This window comes from Suncus etruscus, chromosome 20 (assembly GCF_024139225.1).
Source record: "Suncus etruscus isolate mSunEtr1 chromosome 20, mSunEtr1.pri.cur, whole genome shotgun sequence".
Lineage (NCBI taxonomy): Eukaryota > Metazoa > Chordata > Mammalia > Eulipotyphla > Soricidae > Suncus > Suncus etruscus.
The window spans coordinates 25096191-25114662 of NC_064867.1; the positions used below are offsets into that span (position 1 = coordinate 25096191).

The 18472-nt window shown below is 46.6% G+C and overlaps 1 protein-coding gene across 1 annotated transcript in view; it reads left to right on the forward strand.

Moving 5' to 3' along the window:
* SH3BP5 (SH3 domain binding protein 5) overlaps nucleotides 1-18264 on the forward strand; it is a 73819-nt gene extending 55555 nt beyond the window's left edge. Inside the window, exons 4-9 of the mRNA XM_049766140.1 lie at nucleotides 7001-7165; nucleotides 13313-13443; nucleotides 14285-14327; nucleotides 15038-15254; nucleotides 16517-16768; nucleotides 16915-18264. Of these exons, the coding sequence (XP_049622097.1) occupies nucleotides 7001-7165; nucleotides 13313-13443; nucleotides 14285-14327; nucleotides 15038-15254; nucleotides 16517-16768; nucleotides 16915-17123 (1017 nt within the window). The 3' untranslated portion in view covers nucleotides 17124-18264. The remainder of the gene's footprint in view (nucleotides 1-7000; nucleotides 7166-13312; nucleotides 13444-14284; nucleotides 14328-15037; nucleotides 15255-16516; nucleotides 16769-16914) is intronic.
* The last annotated feature ends 208 nt before the right edge of the window (nucleotides 18265-18472 follow it).

An 18472-nucleotide genomic window follows, 5' to 3' on the forward strand; every position in this document is an offset into this window, starting at 1 on the left:
CTCTTCAAAAATACTCTGCAGAAGAGGCCAGGACAGAAGGGCTATTTGAAAAAGAAAAGTTAAGAGCAAGGACATAGAGTCAGAGAGATAGCACAGTGGTAGGGCTTTTGCCTTGCATGCAGAAGGATGGTGGTTCAAATTCTGGCATCCCATATGGTCCCCTGAGCCTGCCGGGAGTGATTTTTGAGCAAAGAGCCAGGAGTAGACCCTGAGCACTGCTGGGTGTGAAACACCACCCCCCCCCAAATACCAAAAAATCCCAAGGACATAAGCACTTGAAGTGCAGCAGTGACATGTAGGATGAGGGACCTCAGTTGGAGCACAGAGGTGTGAGAAGCCCAGGCTCATGAGGCTTGGGGTACTTCCCTTGCTTTGACTGCCCATTGAAGACTAAGGCTCTTACTGACCCTACCTGCCTGTATCTTTATCTTCCTCTTAGAAGAAGGGGCTCTTGTTGGCACATCTATGCCAAGGGATGCCCCCAGGCTGTGTCTCTGCCATCTTGCAGCCTGTGTGCACGGTGCCAACTCTTAGAAGAATGTGTTATGGGTGGGTCTCATGGTAGCAGGTACTAAGAAAGGAGTGGGGAAGTGATCTGGGTGATGAGGGGTGTGCTCCATGGGTGGTCTCTGTGGATGTGAAGCTTAGAGGGCCCCACCTTCCTGCTCTCCTTTACCACCTCTTTTACCTCCTCTTCCTCCTCCACCTCTTCCTTTTCCTCCTTTGTTGGGTCTCCATGTGGTCTCAGTGACCAGTGTGTGTGTAATTGGGGTCAAAGCCACACCATACTTCCCTTTGTGTGACTATTTCTGGGAAGGCAGCTCTTAGTGGTCAGTGTGCTGGTCAGCATTTATGTGAGCTTTTTGCCTAAGTGTCCCTTAATGTCAGACCAGGTCAGACCTTGTAAGAGCAACTGTCATGTGCTCAAAGCATTTTTTTCCCTCTCCTCTCCTCTCCTCTCCTCTCCTCTCCTCTCCTCTCCTCTCCTCTCCTCTCCTCTCCTCTCCTCTCCTCTCCTCTCCTCTCCTCTCCTCTCCTCTCCTCTCCTCTCCTCTCCTCTCCTCTCCTCTCCTCTCCTCTCCTCTCCTCTCCTCTCTTCCCCTCCCCTCCCCTCTCCTCTCCTCTCCTCTCCCTTTCCCCTTCCTTTTCCCTTTCCCTTTTCCTTCCCCTTCCCTTTCCCTTTCCCTTCCCCTTCTCTTTTCCCTTCTCTTTCCCTTGCCCTTCCCTTTCCTTCCCCTTCCCCTTCCTTCCCCTTCCCCCCCCCCCCCCGTTCCCTTCCCTTCCCTCCCTTTCCCTTCCCTTCCCTTCCCTTCTCTTTCCTTTCTTCTTTTCTTTTAGGGGTTCACACCCAGAGGTACTCAGAATGAACTCTTGGCTGAAATCGGTTTAGGCAGTGCTTAGGGAATGATACGCAATTCTGGGAATCAAACCAGGGTTACTTTCATATATGCAAGTGCCTTCAACCCCTGTTTTATGGCTCTAGATCTAAGAGTATCTCATCTCTGGCCCTGACTTGGAGTGAGCATTCTGAGCTCTAGCCTGGGGTCTCCTTTGTCCTCAGAGTGGTCATGTGAGCAGTGGGTGCTCTTTGTGACCTGGAGCCATGCCCTGCTTGTGCAGCTCTGACAGCCACATGACCAGACTCCACCTTGTGACACTTCCACAGCAGAGTGGCTGCTTGGAGACCACAGCCGCCTCATTGCCTGTGGCCTCTTTGCACTCTCTCTATCCGGTCTCAGCTGTGCTCTGCTCTTCTATCACCCCTCATCCTTGCCAACATTCCCAAGCAGGCAGACTGCCTGGTAGAGTAGAAATAGCCCTGTAGGGTCAGATTGCTGGGCTCCTGGCACCAGCCAGCCGGCCGGCCACAGGCTCCTCAAAGGTGGGAAGGGCTTGTTCCTGGTAGTCAATAAACTTCCTTGAACTTGAACTTTGGTTGGAGCCACTACAGATGTCCGGTTGCTCTTGTTCCTTCCTGCGGCCCATGATGGACTGGACTGGAAGTGAAGTCAGAGGGTGGCGAGTGCAGCTGAGACAGTGGTGCCACCTTCTGTGCCCTTGGTGATGGACAATACTGGGGAATTCATAGGCATTTCCAAGCACTGTCTGGCATAGCAGGGTCCTGCTTGCTCTACCATTCATGAGTAGCCTCTTGACCAAGCTGTTTCTAGGGAAGCTGTTTAGCGTCCCTGAATCATGGAAACATTCACGTTTCCTCTTGGGTTACCTCCTACAGGTCCGAGCAAGTACATAACCTCCGACAGATGCTCCCATGGATACTTCTGCTTGGGGTCTACTGGGCCAGATCCTCCATGGGTCTGATTGAAGGCTTGTTTGTGATCGAGCCACTGCCTCAGGGGGGCCCTTTGCCTGGAAGGAACTCCTCGTGCTTGAAGGGGAAGCTTTGTGGGGTTTCCCCAGAGATTTCTAGATCTTTTCACACTCCGGTGAGAGGCAAATAAGCAGGCTGGCTTTGGGATGGCTAAATTGGGTTCTGATTTTGGCTGTGAAATTGGGCTTTAAGGAAGCTCCCATGAGACTGGGACCAGGAAGGTCAAGATACTAGAATAAGGATGTGATACTAGGTAAGGGCATGGAGTTTTAACTAGGTGAGATTTTGTAGGCTGCTCTAGGCTTAGAACCAGAATCTGTCTCTATTGGCCTGTTGTCAGATTTGAAGAAGAGTCCAATCTTTGAAGAGGAAACATTTTAGTTATTTAGGTTCTGATTAGGCTATGTACAATTTCCCAAATAATTCTGGTTAAAACACAAATGTTATTTTTTTTTCTGTAAAAAGTTGGGAGGTTTGTAGTTCAAGGGAAAGAACCCAATTTACCATTTCTCCATTCTTAGAGCATTGCCTCCTAATCCAAAATGGCTGCCCAAAGTACCAGCCATTGAATCACTATTACAGATGAAAAAACAAAGGAATTTTACTGGGATTTTCCTTCGTTATCTACTTTTACGTCTTAATAGTTTGAGTTTAGTCAGCTGCTATAGTGGAAGCTGGGAAGGGAAGACAGAGAATCATGTCTCTCCTAAGGCATACAGGCTCCTTTAGGAGTGGGAAAAATATGTATAGAAGAGATGCCCAGCACTTATTTGGGTAAATGAATGTATAGATGAGTGGATGAGAAGATGGATGAATGAAAGGATAGGTGGACAAACACGTGTCTAGGTTGATGGACAGACAGGTGGATGGACAAACGGATGATTGGATGGGGTGGGTAGATGGGTGGATAAATAGACTGGTAAGTGGATGAATAGATGGACGAATGATGGTGTGTGGATGGGTGGATGGACACTGGTGAATGATGGATGGAAAGATCTGGGCTGAAAATTTACTATTTAGTTTTTAGGATTCAGTTTAGACAAAATCCCCTTCCAGCAGCATCTTTGATAATGAAAGTCCACCTCTGGTTCTGAAGGGCTCTGTGAGATCTTCTCTCAGGGAAGGGGAAGGTTTCTGTGTCAGGAAGGAATATCTGGGGAGAGAATGTGCTCTCTTAGCTGCTGCCAAATGTCCAGTCTAGTGTCTTTGTCCCATTTGGGAAAGACTTGCATCCTGTTGTCAACACTGCTTGGAACTTCTGAGTAGTCTGGGGAGCAGCTTTGAGGAGAGAACCGCCATTGTTCTCTTAGCTTGTCTGGGTGGACGGAGGTCCCACAAGTGAGCTCTATGTTCCTGTGGAGAACCTGGTGAGCCTGTGAGTTCAGGGTCCCAAGAGACTGTGTGGCCCTGTGCAGGGTGGCCTATTTGTTCCTACCATGCTGAGTGACATATGGTCCCCAGGAACCCCCAGAACAGGCAGGTCCCTTAGCCACTGTAACTTTCACTCAAGGCTGCTTCTCTGGATTGTTTCTAAAAGTGTTGACCTTGTCAAATCTCCTACATTTCTAACACTGCTTCTTCCTAGCCCATCAGCTCCAACTCTTTACTTATTCCCCTTTCTTGCCTTTGTCGAGGAGCCTCTTCCAAGAAGTCCTCCTAGACCCCATCTGCCAGCAGTGACTTCCCTCCCCTCCGAACCCAGCATGTCATGTCCAGCTTTTTTTGGCCACTTTTTTTTTTTTTTAAATAATAACGGGCCAGAGTGGTGGTGCAAGTGGTAAGGCGTTTGTCTGCCTTGCACATGCTACCTAGGACGGAGTGCAGTTTGATCCCCCAGCGTCCCATGTAGTCCCTCAAGACAGAGCTATTTTTGAGCACATAGCCAGGAGTAACCCCTGAGCATCACCCAAAAAAAACCCAAAGAAAAAAATTATAACAATGTGAGGCCCAGAGTGATAGTGCAGTGGTAGGGCATTTGCCTTGCATGCGGCTGACCCAAGATAAACCTTGGTTCAATCCCCAGTGTTCCATATGATCCCCAAAGACAGGAGTGATTTCTGAGCGCATAGCCAGGAGTAACCCTTGAGTGTCACTGGGTGTGGTCCGAACAACAAACAAATAAAAAAAAATTATACCAATGTGATTTACTAAGTTGTCCATAGTACAGTCATGGAACTGTCTACTCATTGCCTGTTTTAACCCTCCCTGATCTGACTATTTGGTTGGAGGACAGTGAGTTCCATGAGTGAGGGTGGGTTAACATTCCTGGGGTCACAGAGCTGTTTCACTCTTAAGACTGTTGGGCCTGCTATTTTACGCCCTGCTATTAGCTCTATTTTATTTATTTTTATTTCTTAATATATATTTTTAGTTTTTTGGTCACACCCGGCAGTGCTCAGGGGTTACTCCTGGCTCTATGCTCAGAAATCACTCTTGGCAGGCTTGGGGGACCATAGGGCCAGGATTCGCGCCACCATCCTTCTGCATGCAAGACCCTACCTCCATGCTGTCTCTCTGGCCCTATTAACTCTATTTTAGAAGTGTTACCAGTTGGTAGGTCCCTAGGAAAGTCCTTCCTTTCAGTCATGTGAGCCTGGCTCTGGGGTGAGGGTGGGGCACTGTCCCTTCCTCCTTTGGCCTGTGAGCTGGGTATACCCTGGACTCCTTTTATTGAGCTCAGATCTAGAGGGGAACAGAGAAGTAGCAGCTTCTGGGACAGCAGCAGTTCTCGAGGGTTTATGGCTGAGTAGTGAACATTTTTTTAATTAAAAAATTAACATATCCTGTTTTTATAATAGGATTTTTATAACAACCTTAGATGTATTAAGTTGTCTATAAAATAGTTGTTTCAGGCATTCAATATTCGGACGGACCGCGGTTCCATCCCCCGGCATCCCATATGGTCCCCCAAGCCAGGAGCGACTTCTGAGCGCATAGCCAGGAGTAACCTCTGAGCGTCACCAGGTGTGGCCCAAAAACCAAAAAAAAAAAAAAAAAAAAAAAAAAAAGGGCCGGGCGGTGGCGCTAAAGGTAAGGTGCCTGCCTTGCCTGCGCTAGCCTTGGACGGACCGCGGTTAGATCCCCCGGCGTCCCATATGGTCCCCCAAGCCAGGAGCAACTTCTGAGTGCATAGCCAGGAGTAACCCCTGAGCGTTACCGGGTGTGGCCCAAAAAAAACAAAAAACAAACAAAAAAAAATTCCAACATCAGCATGAACTTGCCTCCTCCAATGTCCCTAGTTTCCCAACCAGCAACCCAGCCAGCCCCCTTAGCAGGCACAAATTTACTTCATGCTGTTTGTTATGCCACAAAGGCAAATGGAGGGGCTGGAGTAGTAGTAGCACAGCAGGTAGGGCATTTGCCTTGCATGTGGCTGATCCAGGTTTAATCTCAGGCATTCCATGTGGTCCCATGAGCTTGCCAGGAGTAATATCTGAATGAGGAGCCTGGAGTGACCCTTGAGCACTGCTAGATGTGGCCCCAAAGACAAAGCAAAACAAAACAAAACAAAACAAAAAACAAAGGCAAGTAGAATGATCAAAACATAGATTAGTAAGAATTCAAGCTCCTTGATATACTCTCACAGTGCTGTTACTAAAGTCATTGCCTGAGCATCTATTGAGCTGGTTGGTCTGAGTTGAATTTTTTGTGTTATTTAGGCTCATTGAGCATGGTGATCTTCCATGCAACTCTCTATCACATTTTGCTGTGATCCTACTGGGCTGACACTACCATAAAATTTGAGGTGTCATTTAATGCTACAGTCATTTTGCTGCATTTGTGGCCACTTGGTCCAGGAGCTGTAGATCTGGAATAATTTGATGGCTTGGCCATTTGATAAAGTTCAGTTGTAGAGCAGGGCTGTTTTTGTGTTAGAGGGTCTGGCTGTGGGCTGCTGTGCCTCAGGCAGAGAAGGGAATCTGCCTGCATTTGCCACTTGTGAGGGCAGTCTCTCTGTTCTCTGAAAGTTGGAATGTGGACCTACTGGGTAATTATCTTTTTAGTAGCCACAAGCATAAAGTGAAAAACAGGTGAAACTGATTGTAATATTCTTAACATAATACATCCAAAATGCCCTTTGCCACATATCATCATTGAAGTCATTAACAAGATCACTAACATTCTTTTTTGTGCCATGTGAGAAACAATTGGCATGTTTTATACCGTCAGGACTGATATCCTTGGAGGGCTAGACTGGTTATGGCTCTATTCTTGTTCTGGGCTGGTGTGAACTGGGCTGGGTGGGAGTGGGGGTGTGTTTGGCAGTGGTGGGGCAGGAGCTGGGACTTGCTGATCCTGGAGTTGTGTCGCTCCAACTTTGCAGCCTGTAGATGACCTCGTAGGGGCTGTATTTTATTGCTTTGGGCTCACATGCTGTGATTTGGACCATGGATCTGGGTATGGGCAATCTTGGAGACCCCATGGCACTGTCTGTGAATGACAGGTGCCTATTCTACTCATTAGAATCATTTCCCCATGCTGACTAGGAACTGACCTGTTTGTATATCTGGAAATTGCCCAAAGGCCCTTTTGCTGACTGTTCTCTCTGAGGACCTGGCTATCAGGCTTCTTCCCAGAAAGGGGGTATGCATAAGGGACAGTTTTATGGAAGGCCCCCCAGGGGGCCCTGCCTTTTCTGAATCCTCACTGGGGCTCTTTCTTGGATAGGCTCAGTTGGAAGCACAGAAAGCCACGCAAGACTTTCAGAGGGCCACCGAGGTGCTCCGGGCTGCCAAGGAAACCATCTCATTGGCTGAGCAGCGGCTGCTGGAAGACGACAAAAGACAGTTTGACTCAGCCTGGCAGGAGATGCTGAACCACGCCACTCAGAGAGTGAGTGTCGGCTCCTGTGTCTTGGGGGTGGGATAGGGTGGGGTGGAATGCCTGTGTCTGTGTGTGTGTGTACACATGTGCATGCATAAGTGCATGTGTATGTGTTGGGATTGGCATCATCCCTGTGTGCCTGGGATCTTCACAACTATCCAATGGGGACTTTCTGCTCCCTCCTACACAGTGAGGTAGGTTTTGTTGAAGCTCCCAATAGGGTGGGCAGGTTGCCTGATTTCATCTCACTGTGTCCTTGGGCCAGGGAGGGACAGGAGTGCCCATGGGTGTCCTTAGTGGGGAGGTGGTAGGAGAGATCAGAATTTTGGGGCCTGGATTGGGGAGCTGACACATAAGTGGGACATGGGCCCTGTGGAGTCTCTCACTTCTGGACCATTATTACTGGGCTCTGAGCCAGTCTCACCTCCCATACTGCACCCTGGCCATGCAGGGACAGCTGCTAGTTCCCCTGCACTTGCTACCTCTACCTGACTCCTGGGTTTTGCAGCAGGTGCATGGAAAGTGCATGGAAGCTTCACCTTAATGCTTACTGCCTAGCTGCAGACTGGGTAGGTCACATCAGCCAGATGGAAGTGATGTAGAGGCCTCCCCCCAGGGCTTCAACCTTGGTGAAGGTGACAGACAGGCTGCGGGTGGGGCTGGGACAAAATTGCCAGAATCCCTTCTAGCAGCATGTCCCCTTTCAGTGTCACCTGTCAGAATGACTTTGGTCCTGTGGGATCTGCTCCTTACAGACAGCTGGCTTGTGCTTCCTTAAATAGAAAGAAAATCCTGACGCCATAACGCCATAGTCTGGCAGCTCTGCCCTGACGCCATAACGCCATAGTCTGGCAGCTCTGCCCTGTCTTCTTCGTACTCTGCTAGGCCTCTTGCCCCCTAGTGGACATAATGACCACTGTGGGGTGAGATGAACCTGGTGTGTGTGTGTGTGTGTGTGTGTGTTGTGTTCAGAAATCTGGGACACTTGGCCTAACCTGTCCAGATAGGATGAACCTGGTGTGTGTGTGTGTGTGTGTGTGTGTGTGTGTGTGTGTGTGTGTGTGTGTGTGTGTGTGGTGTTCAGAAATCTGGGACACTTGGCCTAACCTGTCCAGATAGGAAAAGAACAATAGAATTTCCCTCCAGGAACTTAGCAGCAGGCCTGCCCATCTGGTCCCAAATGGAAATCCAAATTATATTCTAAGAAAGAGTTTCAGAAAACCCCAGGAAACATAGCACATATTTCTGCTCTTCCTTCCTATTTTCCAAGGCTCTGGTCTCATTAGATGATGAGAATAGGTCAAGGAGAGGTGACATACTCAGGACCTAGATGGCACACATTATATGGGGACCACTGTTCATCACACACATGGGCTTGGGAGAGGACACACAGGGTGATGTTGTGTCTATTTGGAAAGTTCCATTGTGTCTATATGCCACATCTTCATGACCATTCATATGTTGTTGGACACCTGTACTGATTCCATATCTCAGCTATTTACTAAGCATTTAAGTGAAGAATGGTTGCACATGACTTTTGAATAAATGTTTGATGGTAGATACCCAAGTGAAATTTCTGGGTTGTATGGCAGCTCAATTCTTAGTTTACTAAGAAATCTTCAAATTGTTTTCCATGGGGGTGGAACCAGACAACATCCTCATCACCACATCCCTGTCAACATAGCGTTCCCGTTATTTTTGTTGTGTGCCATTCTCATTGGTGTGAGATGGTATCTCATTGTCATCTTGACTTGGATGTCCCTAGTAAGAAGTGCCTCTTCCCATTTTTTTTATAGGGTTTTTGGATTTATTTAGTTCATTTTTTTTGTTTGTTTGTTTTGGGTCACACCCGGCAGCGCTCAGGGATTTCTCCTGGCTCTATGCTCAGAAATCTCTCCTGGAAGGCTCAGGGGACCATATGGGATGCTGGGATTCGAACCACTGACCTTCTGCATGGAAGGCAGGCAAACCTATCTCTTCGGCCCCCATTTTTATGAGTGCTTTATATATATCCTGGATATCAACCCCTTTATCTGCTGTGTTGAATGTGAATATTTTTTCCCATTCAGCTAGGGTGTTTTTTAGTTTTAGTGCATGTTTCTTTTGCCATGCAGAAACTCTTTAATTTGCTTTTTAATTTTTATTTTGTTGCCTTTGCTAATGGCATTATATCATTGACAACCTCCTTGAGTTCCAAATCCTGCAACATTATGCCTATATTTAAGTATGTCTTTGGCTGTTTGAGGTCTTTTATGACTCCCAACAATTTTTATTCTTGATTATTCCTTGAATTTGCTTGAATTTAGGTGGGGATTGTGTTGAATCTATATAATAGTTTAGGTATTATGGCCATTTTGACAATACTTTTTTTTACAATACATAATCATGGAATATTTTTTGATTTCTAAGGTCTTCAGTCTTTATCTTAAGTGATTTAAAATTTTCATGGTATAGACCTCCCACCTCTTTTGTTAAGTTTATTCCTATGTCCTTCATGTTTTTGGACAATATTCTGAATAGAACAACTCTCTGATCTCTTTGTCCTCTAATTTATTATTTGTATGTAGGAAGGAATGCAATTGATTTTTGTGTATTTGTTTTGAGGCTGACTACTTAGCTGTAGGGGTTTATTATTTCCTGGTGTTTTTTGGTGGACTCTTTAGATATATACAAATATATCTTTAAATTTTCTTTTTTGTTTTGGTTTTTGGGTCAGACCCAGCAGTGCTCAGGGGTTGCTCCTGGCTCTACACTCAGAAACCGCTCCTGGCAGGTTCGGGGGACCATATAGGATGTCGGGATTTGAACCACCGTCCTTCTGTATGCAAGGCAAATGCCTTACCTCCATGTTATCTCTCTGGCCCCATATCTTTATATTTTCATGCTGTCAGATTTTATAGAAGTTTCAGAGTAAAATTCATACACAGACATACACACAAGCAGAATACTGGAGTGAGGTAACAGATGCAAAATCAGTCAGTATCAAAGAAAATCAAACCTTTCCTTGCCACTTCACCAGGACACAGTTTGTGCCTTTCTAAGAAAAAGACTCAGTTCCCTACAGCTCACAGGGTTGCAAAATAGGGCCAGATAACTGAAGCCACAAAAACCTGCCATTCTTTAAGTGCAAGTTTGAGAGTCTAATGTCATTTTTTTCCAATACATCTTGGATGTAAGTAAATGAATCCTGTGCCCCAAACTGACTTGACTGACTGTTGCCTTGGTGGACCATGACTCTGGGCCCCTATCTTGTTCTCAAGTTAGGTACAGAGAACACCCCCATTCACTTCCTTCCCAGTTCATTTTAAACACTCCTATGTGTTACTCATAATGCTCAGATAGAAGTTCCGAGATTTCATAGGACCCAATGAGTGGTTTGTTTCCTTCCTCATTTTACTTCTGGGCAGCCTGTTTCTATCCCATCAGTGATGGAAGGAGGGAGAATGAAAGTGGGATGTTTCTAGGGTGCATCTGTGAGATTCCTGGTTTTAGACCATTGAGGGCTCTTGATTATCTCTTTTTTGGGGGGATGCTTAAGTGGTTGGGCCTGGTCTGGAAGTGCTCAGGAGCTAATAATAATAATAATAATGATAATGATAATGATAATGATAATAATAATAATAATAATAATAATAATAATGCTCATAAGTCATTCCCCCTGATGCTCTGGGGACTTTCTAGTACTGGAGATTCTTGAACCACGCTCAGCCACATGCAAGACAAGTACCTCAACCCCTAAATTATTATCTCTCAGATCTCTCAGGCAATTGTAGTTCTTTTTTTCTCAAAAATCCATTGATGGTCAGGGCTTACTCCTGGCTCTGTACTCAGGAATCACTCCTGGTTCTCCTGGTTCTCAGGGACCATTATAGAGATGCTGGAGATCAAACCTGGCTGTTTGTGTTCAAAGAAAGTGCCCTAAATGCTGTACTGGTTTCTAGCACCATCTTTTTACAGTTCACTTTTACATCTTTTTTTGTTTTTGTTTTTGTTTTTGAGCCACACCTGGTGACACTCAGAGGTTATTCCTGGCTTTGTGCTTAGAAATCGCTCCTGGCTTTGGGGGACCACATGGGGATCGAACCATGGTCAATCCTAGCTCAGCCACTTGCAAGGCAAACGCCCTACTACTGTGCCACCACTCTGGCCCCTTTTCTACATATCTTCTTTTGTTGTTGTTGTTATTTGGGGTCACATTCAGTGATGTTCAGGAGTTACTCCTGGCTTTGCGCTCAGAAATCGCTCCTGGTAAGCTTGAGGGATCATATGGGCTGCTGGAATCGAACCCGGTTTGCCCTGGATTGGCTGCATGCAAGACAAACGCCTTACCACTGTACTATCTCTCCAGTTCCTTTTTTCCCCCTTTCCCTTCCCCTCTTCAGTTCCTTTTATACATATCTTTTGTGTGTGTGTGTGTGTGTGTGTGTGTGTGTGTGTGTGTGTTTTGGGTCACACCCGGCAGTGCTCAGGGGTTATTTCTGGCTCCAGGCTCAGAAATTGCTCCTGGCAGCACAGGGGACCATATGGGGCGCCGGGATTCGAACCGATGGAACCGATGACCTCCTGCATGAAAGGCAAACGCCTTACCTCCATGCTATCTCTCCGGCCCCCTTATACATATCTTTTTTTTTTTTTTTTTTAGTTTTTGGGCCACATCTGGCAGTGCTCAGGGGTTACTCCTGGCTGTCTGCTCAGAAATAGCTCCTGGCAGGCACAGGGGACCATATGGGACACCGGGATTCGAACCAACCACCTTTGGTCCTGTATCGGCTGCTTGCAAGGCAAACGCCGCTGTGCTATCTCTCCAGGCCCCCTTATACATATCTTTTTTTTTTTTTTTTTGGTTTTTTTTTGGGCCACACCCGTTAAACGCTCAGGGGTTACTCCTGGCTATGTGCTCAGAAATCGCCCCTGGCTTGGGGGGACCATATGGGATGCTGGGGGATCGAACCGCGGTCCTTCCTTGGCTAGCGCTTGCAAGGCAGACACCTTACCTCCATCGCCACCTACCCGGCCCCTCTTATACATATCTTAATAAAAGTATTCCACCAGAATTTCCTGCCAAAACATGGATCTCTAGCTTACTCTGTTATTGAAAAGCTCAGGATCTGTTGTGAATGTTTTGATTTCTTTCATTGTCAAGTTTGGACCCTTTTGGGTCCTGGATTAGGGAAAGGGATGGGACAGCAGGGACCCCTGGCCACAGTGTGTTGGCCTGTCTGATTCTGCTTATGGTCCCACACTTCCATGTCTGTCCATTCCTGCCCCACCTCTGCAGTACCCCCACACCCATGGGAGCCTGAGCAGGAAGAAATAATTACTGACTCAGTATACCTTATTTTTCTAATGTTTGTTTCTTATTTTCTTTTTTTTTTTTTTTTTTTTGGTTTTTGGGCCACACCTGGCTTTGCTCAGGGGTTACTCCTGGCTGTCTGCTCAGAAATAGCTCCTGGCAGGCACAGGGGACCATATGGGACACCGGGATTTGAACCAACCACCTTTGGTCCTGTATCGGCTGCTTGCAAGGCAAACACCACTGTGCTATCTCTCCGGGCTCTTGTTTCTTATTTTCTAGTCTTTACCACTGCCCATCTGGCAACTTTTTGTTTATTTTGTTATTATTTGTTTTGTTTGTTTTTGGGTCACACCTGGTGGCACCAGGGGTTACTCTTGGCTCTGCACTCAGAAATTGCTCCTGGAAGACACAGGGGATCATATGGGATGCCGGGATTCGAACCACCAACAGTCCTGAATTGGTTGCTTGCAAGGCAAATGCCCTCCCACTGTGCTATCTCTATGGCCCTGTTTTTGTTTTGAGATACACCCAGTGGTGCTCAGGGGTTACTCCTGACTCTGCACTTAGGAGTTAGTCCTGGTGGACTCAGAGGACCACATGATTGATCCTGGGTCAGGTGTATGCAAGGCAAATGCCCTGCCCAATGTACTATTGTTCCAGTTCAGCAATTCCTCCTTGGTTGATTCTTCCAGATTAGAATAAGGGAAGAAAAGTAATCACATACAATAGGGAAGTTCATTCAACCTTAGTTGGCTCACTACATTTCTCAAAGGATCTTTTGTACATTAAGCAGTAATACCTCCACAAAGGGATGGGGCTGTGCTGTGCTGTGCTGTGCTGACTTCTGCTGTCATTTAAAGGTCATGGAAGCTGAGCAGACCAAGACACGGAGTGAGCTGGTGCATAAAGAGACGGCTGCCAGGTACAATGCAGCTATGGGCCGCATGCGACAGTTAGAGAAGAAACTCAAGCGCGCCATCAACAAGTCCAAGTAAGCCTGGACACTTGTTCCTCTGCTGCCTCTTCTCCATCTTCTCCCTGAGCCTCAGAGCTTAAGAAATCTCCAGAAGTTGGAGGAATTGGGGATGAGATGAGTGATTTGGGATAGACACCCCCAAAAAAGAAAATTATAAAACAAACCATTGCATGACCCCTTGATGGAATCTTAGCTAAGGTGGACTCTCCCCACCTCTTTAAATGTAGTTTTTATTTATTTGATTTGTTTAGGAGGGGGGCATTGTTTTTGTTTTTGTTTTTGTACTACACCTGGGTGATGTTTAAAGGTTACTCCTGGCTCTGAACAATGCTCAGGGAATCCTAGGGATGGTGGGGATTGAACCCAGATCAGCACATGCAAGGCAAAAGCCCTCTTTACTATATTATTATTTCAGCCCTATTTACTTGGTTTTTGGGCCACAATCAGCCTTGCTCTTGACTCTGTTCAGGAATCACTCTAGGTGGGGTACAGATAACAGTATGCATTACTGGGAATTCAAGGGGGGGTCAGTTGTGTGCAAGGCAAGTACCTTACCCATTGTCCTATCTTCTGTACTTTAATTTTTATTTCTTTCTTTTGGGGCTCTACCTGGTAGTGCTTATTTTCACATTCCATATGTACCCCCATTTTATTTGCCCTGCTTGGAATCAAATCTAGAGAACCATGTGCTATACTGCTGAGCCACATTCTCAGCACAGCATGTCTCAGTTTACCTGCCAGTACCATGGCCATGAGTACACACCTGTATCTGTCTTCCATAGACCTAGATGAAACTTGTGAGCCTGGTCTTCATGGGTTCTTCATCTCTGACACTTTTCTTTTCTGCCTCTTTCAGGCCTTATTTTGAACTCAAGGCAAAGTACTATGTGCAATTGGAGGTACGTTTGGCCTTGGGCTTTGTGGCTGGAGTGACACCAAAGTCCCACTTTTCTGTGGTCGAGATTCTAGATGGCTTATTTTCTTCAAGGGGAAAAAGGAAGAGGGAAAAAGGGAGGGAGGAAGGGATGGAGAAAGGGAAAGGAAAAAAGCAAGTAGAGAGGAAAGAGAAAAGAGAGAAGAAAAAGAAGAGAGGAATAAGAAAGTAAGAGAAAGGAGAGAGTGAGAAATAAAGAGAAAGAAAAAGAAAAATAGAAACATCCCAAATATTGACATTCCATAGTGCAGGGCTGGGGAGACTTGCATCATTGGCAGGCCACATCCGGTTTTCATGGAACAGACCACAGGACTTTTATGTCTCTCTAGCCTTCATTTTCTGGATCTCAGGGGAATAGGGATACTCAGGGTGCTTCTAGGACCTGCTGAGGTCACACTCTCTGGGAACCCAGAAGTGGCACCTCACAGGTCCCACCATGCAGGCAAGCCCCTTGTCAGCTGCATGTCCCCAGCCCTTTGGGCTTTTGGAGCAGGCCTGGATGGGAGAGGTAGTACAGGGGACCTTTGCAAACAGTGTGGTAGCGTAACTCTCCTGTGGCTTCTTATCAGTGGGAATTTCTGGCCTCTAGAGCCCGAGCATATCCCCTGAGGGGCTGGAAGGAGGACTATGGTCCTCACAGGAAAATGACTGTCCTCCTGTCATTTTTACAATCAGCAACTGAAGAAGAGTGTAGACGAACTGCAGGCCAAACTGGCCCTGGCGAAAGGCGAGTACAAGACGGCCCTGAAGAACCTGGAGATGATTTCAGACGAGATCCATGAGCGCCGGCGCTCTAGCACCATGGGGCCGAGGGGCTGCGGCGTCGGGGCCGAGGGCAACTTGTCTGTGGAGGGTCTGTCGGTGGGCAAGCCTGAGCTGGATGCAGTTTCTGGTGAGTTGGTTTCCATGTGCCAGCAGGGAGGGGACAAACTTCATGCCATCATGAGCTGACTTACCCAGAAGGGTGTCTTTGGAGATCAGCTGGGGGACCCGTGTCTGGCAGCATCTTGCATTTGGGTACTGTGCCCCCCTGAACTCAACAATATATGGTTAGACATCAAAAAAGTCACACTTTCACATTCAATGCTCCGAAAAGTTCTGCATGAAAAGTTAACTTAGGGTCTAGGAGCTTGGGAATTTGATTTGATTCAAATCTTGGCTGTGATCATACTAATGAATTCGTGGCACAGACAGGGGCATAGGGGGATCTCTCATGGTTGATTTTCTTGGGAGTGGGGATATGAAAGTGTTTATGATCCAGGGCAGAGTGGTCTGAGGACAAATACTGCAAATAGTGCCCCTTGCTGGTGTCTGACCCTGTAGACCACTTCTCACTGAGGTCTGACCCCCAGAGACTACTTCCTCAGCATACTCTACCCCTGGGAAAATGGCAATGCCTTGTCATGCCACCCTTTGTTTAATCAAGCACAGCCCTCTGGGGTTGTTACTTAATCTTGCATACTTCCAGCCACCAATCTAGTTGGTTGGGAATTGCTGAGAAAGGGGCCCAGACCTCCTGAGCATTCAGGAATTTCTCATCTCCAACCTCCATGAGACAAACCTACCTCTCTGGTACTGTCTTTGCTCACTTGACCCTTCCTCCTTTTCCGTGTAATAGAAATTTCTATGGGTTCTTTCCCAAGAACCTGCCAAAGGAATTCAATGTCAACATCAAATCTGTTTGTTTAAGATTAAGGAAAAGGAAGCCAATGTGAGGAACATTGGTGTATGAGGTGCTATCATTTGTGTCCTGGTATGGGATGAATATGGTGCTATGAGTAGGCTCTGTGCATGCCCTCGTAGGCATTCCACGTAGACCTGTGTTCCAGAAGCTTCTGCTGTGGAAAAAGAGTATCTGCAGGTCTGGCTTTGTTTGGGAGGGTTGCATGGTGGCCATGTTGGAGAAAAGCCCATGTATGGCTAACTCAACATCCATGCCCTGGTAGTGTCTGGTGACACCAACTTTGAGGTCAGGGGCTAGAAAGTCGCAGCAGGGACACTCCACTCAGGGGATCCAACTGTGGCAGTCTAGTCCTGCAGGTTGGAGGTTAGGGAACCCCTATCTTTTTGGTCAGTCTCAGATTGCCCAACTGCGAGAGGTGTCAGGAACATGGATGCTGAAAGGCCTGTCTGACTGGTTCACTCTCCTTCTAGTGGCTTCCGAGGCATTTGAGGATGACAACTGTAGTAACTTTGTGTCAGAAGATGATTCGGAAACCCAGTCAGTGTCCAGCTTCAGTTCAGGACCAACGAGCCCCTCAGAGCAGTTCCCTGCAGCCGTCAGGCCAGGCAGCCTGGACCTGCCCAGCCCTGTGTCCCTGTCGGAGTTCGGCTTGATGTTCCCAGTGTTAGGGCCTCGCAGTGAATGCAGTGGGGCCTCCTCTCCGGAATGTGAGGTCGAGCGAGGTGAGTGCATCCTTGTGGCCCTGACAGACATCTGACTGGGGTAGTTTTCCTTGGGCGTGGTTGTGTTGGTGTGTGGAGAGGGGGGTGATTTCCTCTCTAAAGAGAAGAGAAACACCTTGAGCTCATGAATCTTTATGTGTTTGTAGGAGACAGGGCAGAAGGGGCTGAGAATAAAAGGAATGACAAAGTCAACAACAATCGGGGGCCCAGCAACAGCATCGACAGTGGCAAGAGTGAAAACAGTGTGTCTTCCAAGGGCCAGGCTCTGGAGAAGAGGATGAAGCAACTTTCCCTCCAGTGCACCAAGGGAATTGACGGCATTTTGGCCGACAGAAACGTGGTGCAGATCGGCTGAGGCCCTGGCCTAATGCATATCGCTGTTTATACACAAAACTGTATGGAGATCATTGTGCCATAATCATTTAATGTATGCCAAATCATACACATTGACTTTCAACTGCACTAAAGGAGTTTCAGTGACTCTGAAGATATTTTTTTCTGGGTAAGAGCTTCTGGGCTGGTTGCTTTTATTTTTCTGAGTAGCGGAGTTGCTGTTGGCAGTCTGTGACCAGGTTCACACCCTTTGTGAACTAGTTTCATGACGAGGTATGGAAGCAATAACTAGTTCCAATGTAAAAATTCTACCCAACAGACGGGCTGGTAAACTGAGGCATACTAGAGCCAGAATCATGCCTCTCTTCCCCTTCTCTCATCTTCTCCTTGTTTAGGAATATGGAGATGTTCTCTCCTGTATATACACCCCAAGAGATTGAGATGAAAAACTCTGGTGTTTCAAGGGGTGTCGAAAAAGTGAATGTTGGGACACTTGTTAAAGGCATTTTCTAGGTTTCCATGAAATGCACTTTTGGGGACGGGAAGAATGAATGCCAGTGGGAAAATTGGGAGGGGGGTGATGGCAGCAGACTCATGAAATAAAAGGGGGGGTTGTGGCTGTGGGAGAGAAGGTTCTGTAGTATCAGCCCTATCCTGCCCAGCCAAGGGGACTTATTCTGAGAAAACTGCATGTGAAGAATGGTTGGTTGCCCTTATAGCTAGATCAACAGGTGTTCATTTCTCCGTAGGTTGTAATTTTTTAAATACAAGACATTATTTAAGGGTTATGCTGCATTAGTATTTCTTAGAGGAAGTTGAACCTTAAAGCTAGGAAAGGGAGTAGGCATGTATGGCAAAGGCTGCTAAATAGAAGCAATGGAGTCTGTTATGCTAATAATAGTGTTAAGGCTACTTTTCTTTACTGTTTTCAAGGTGTCACATATTTAGAGCGCAGTATTGTCCCTGTCTTTGGTCAGCATTTCTAGAGGAAAAAGCAACTCCATTTCAAGTTGTTTAATTCTGTATGTGGAAGTCATTTGTACACTTTGTCATACTGTAGTGTTTGCTCCTTTTTTTAATAACCCAAACACGTATCCTAATTACATAGCTATTTTGTACTTGTCTCAATACCTCAAGCATAATAAAAATGGCTTATGAAAATGTCTTAACTTTTCTGTGATTTCAATAAATCTTGACATTAATCAGAATCTCTTAGGCAATCTTCTTGCCCCGAGAACATGGAACAGAGTAATCAGTTCGCTGTTGTTGTTTTCAATTAAAATACTGGATCCTAATCATTAAAGATCCTATTGCCAAGGTTTGAATTAGATTTGCACTTTGCTGTTATTGAAGCCAAACAAGGAGAGGTCC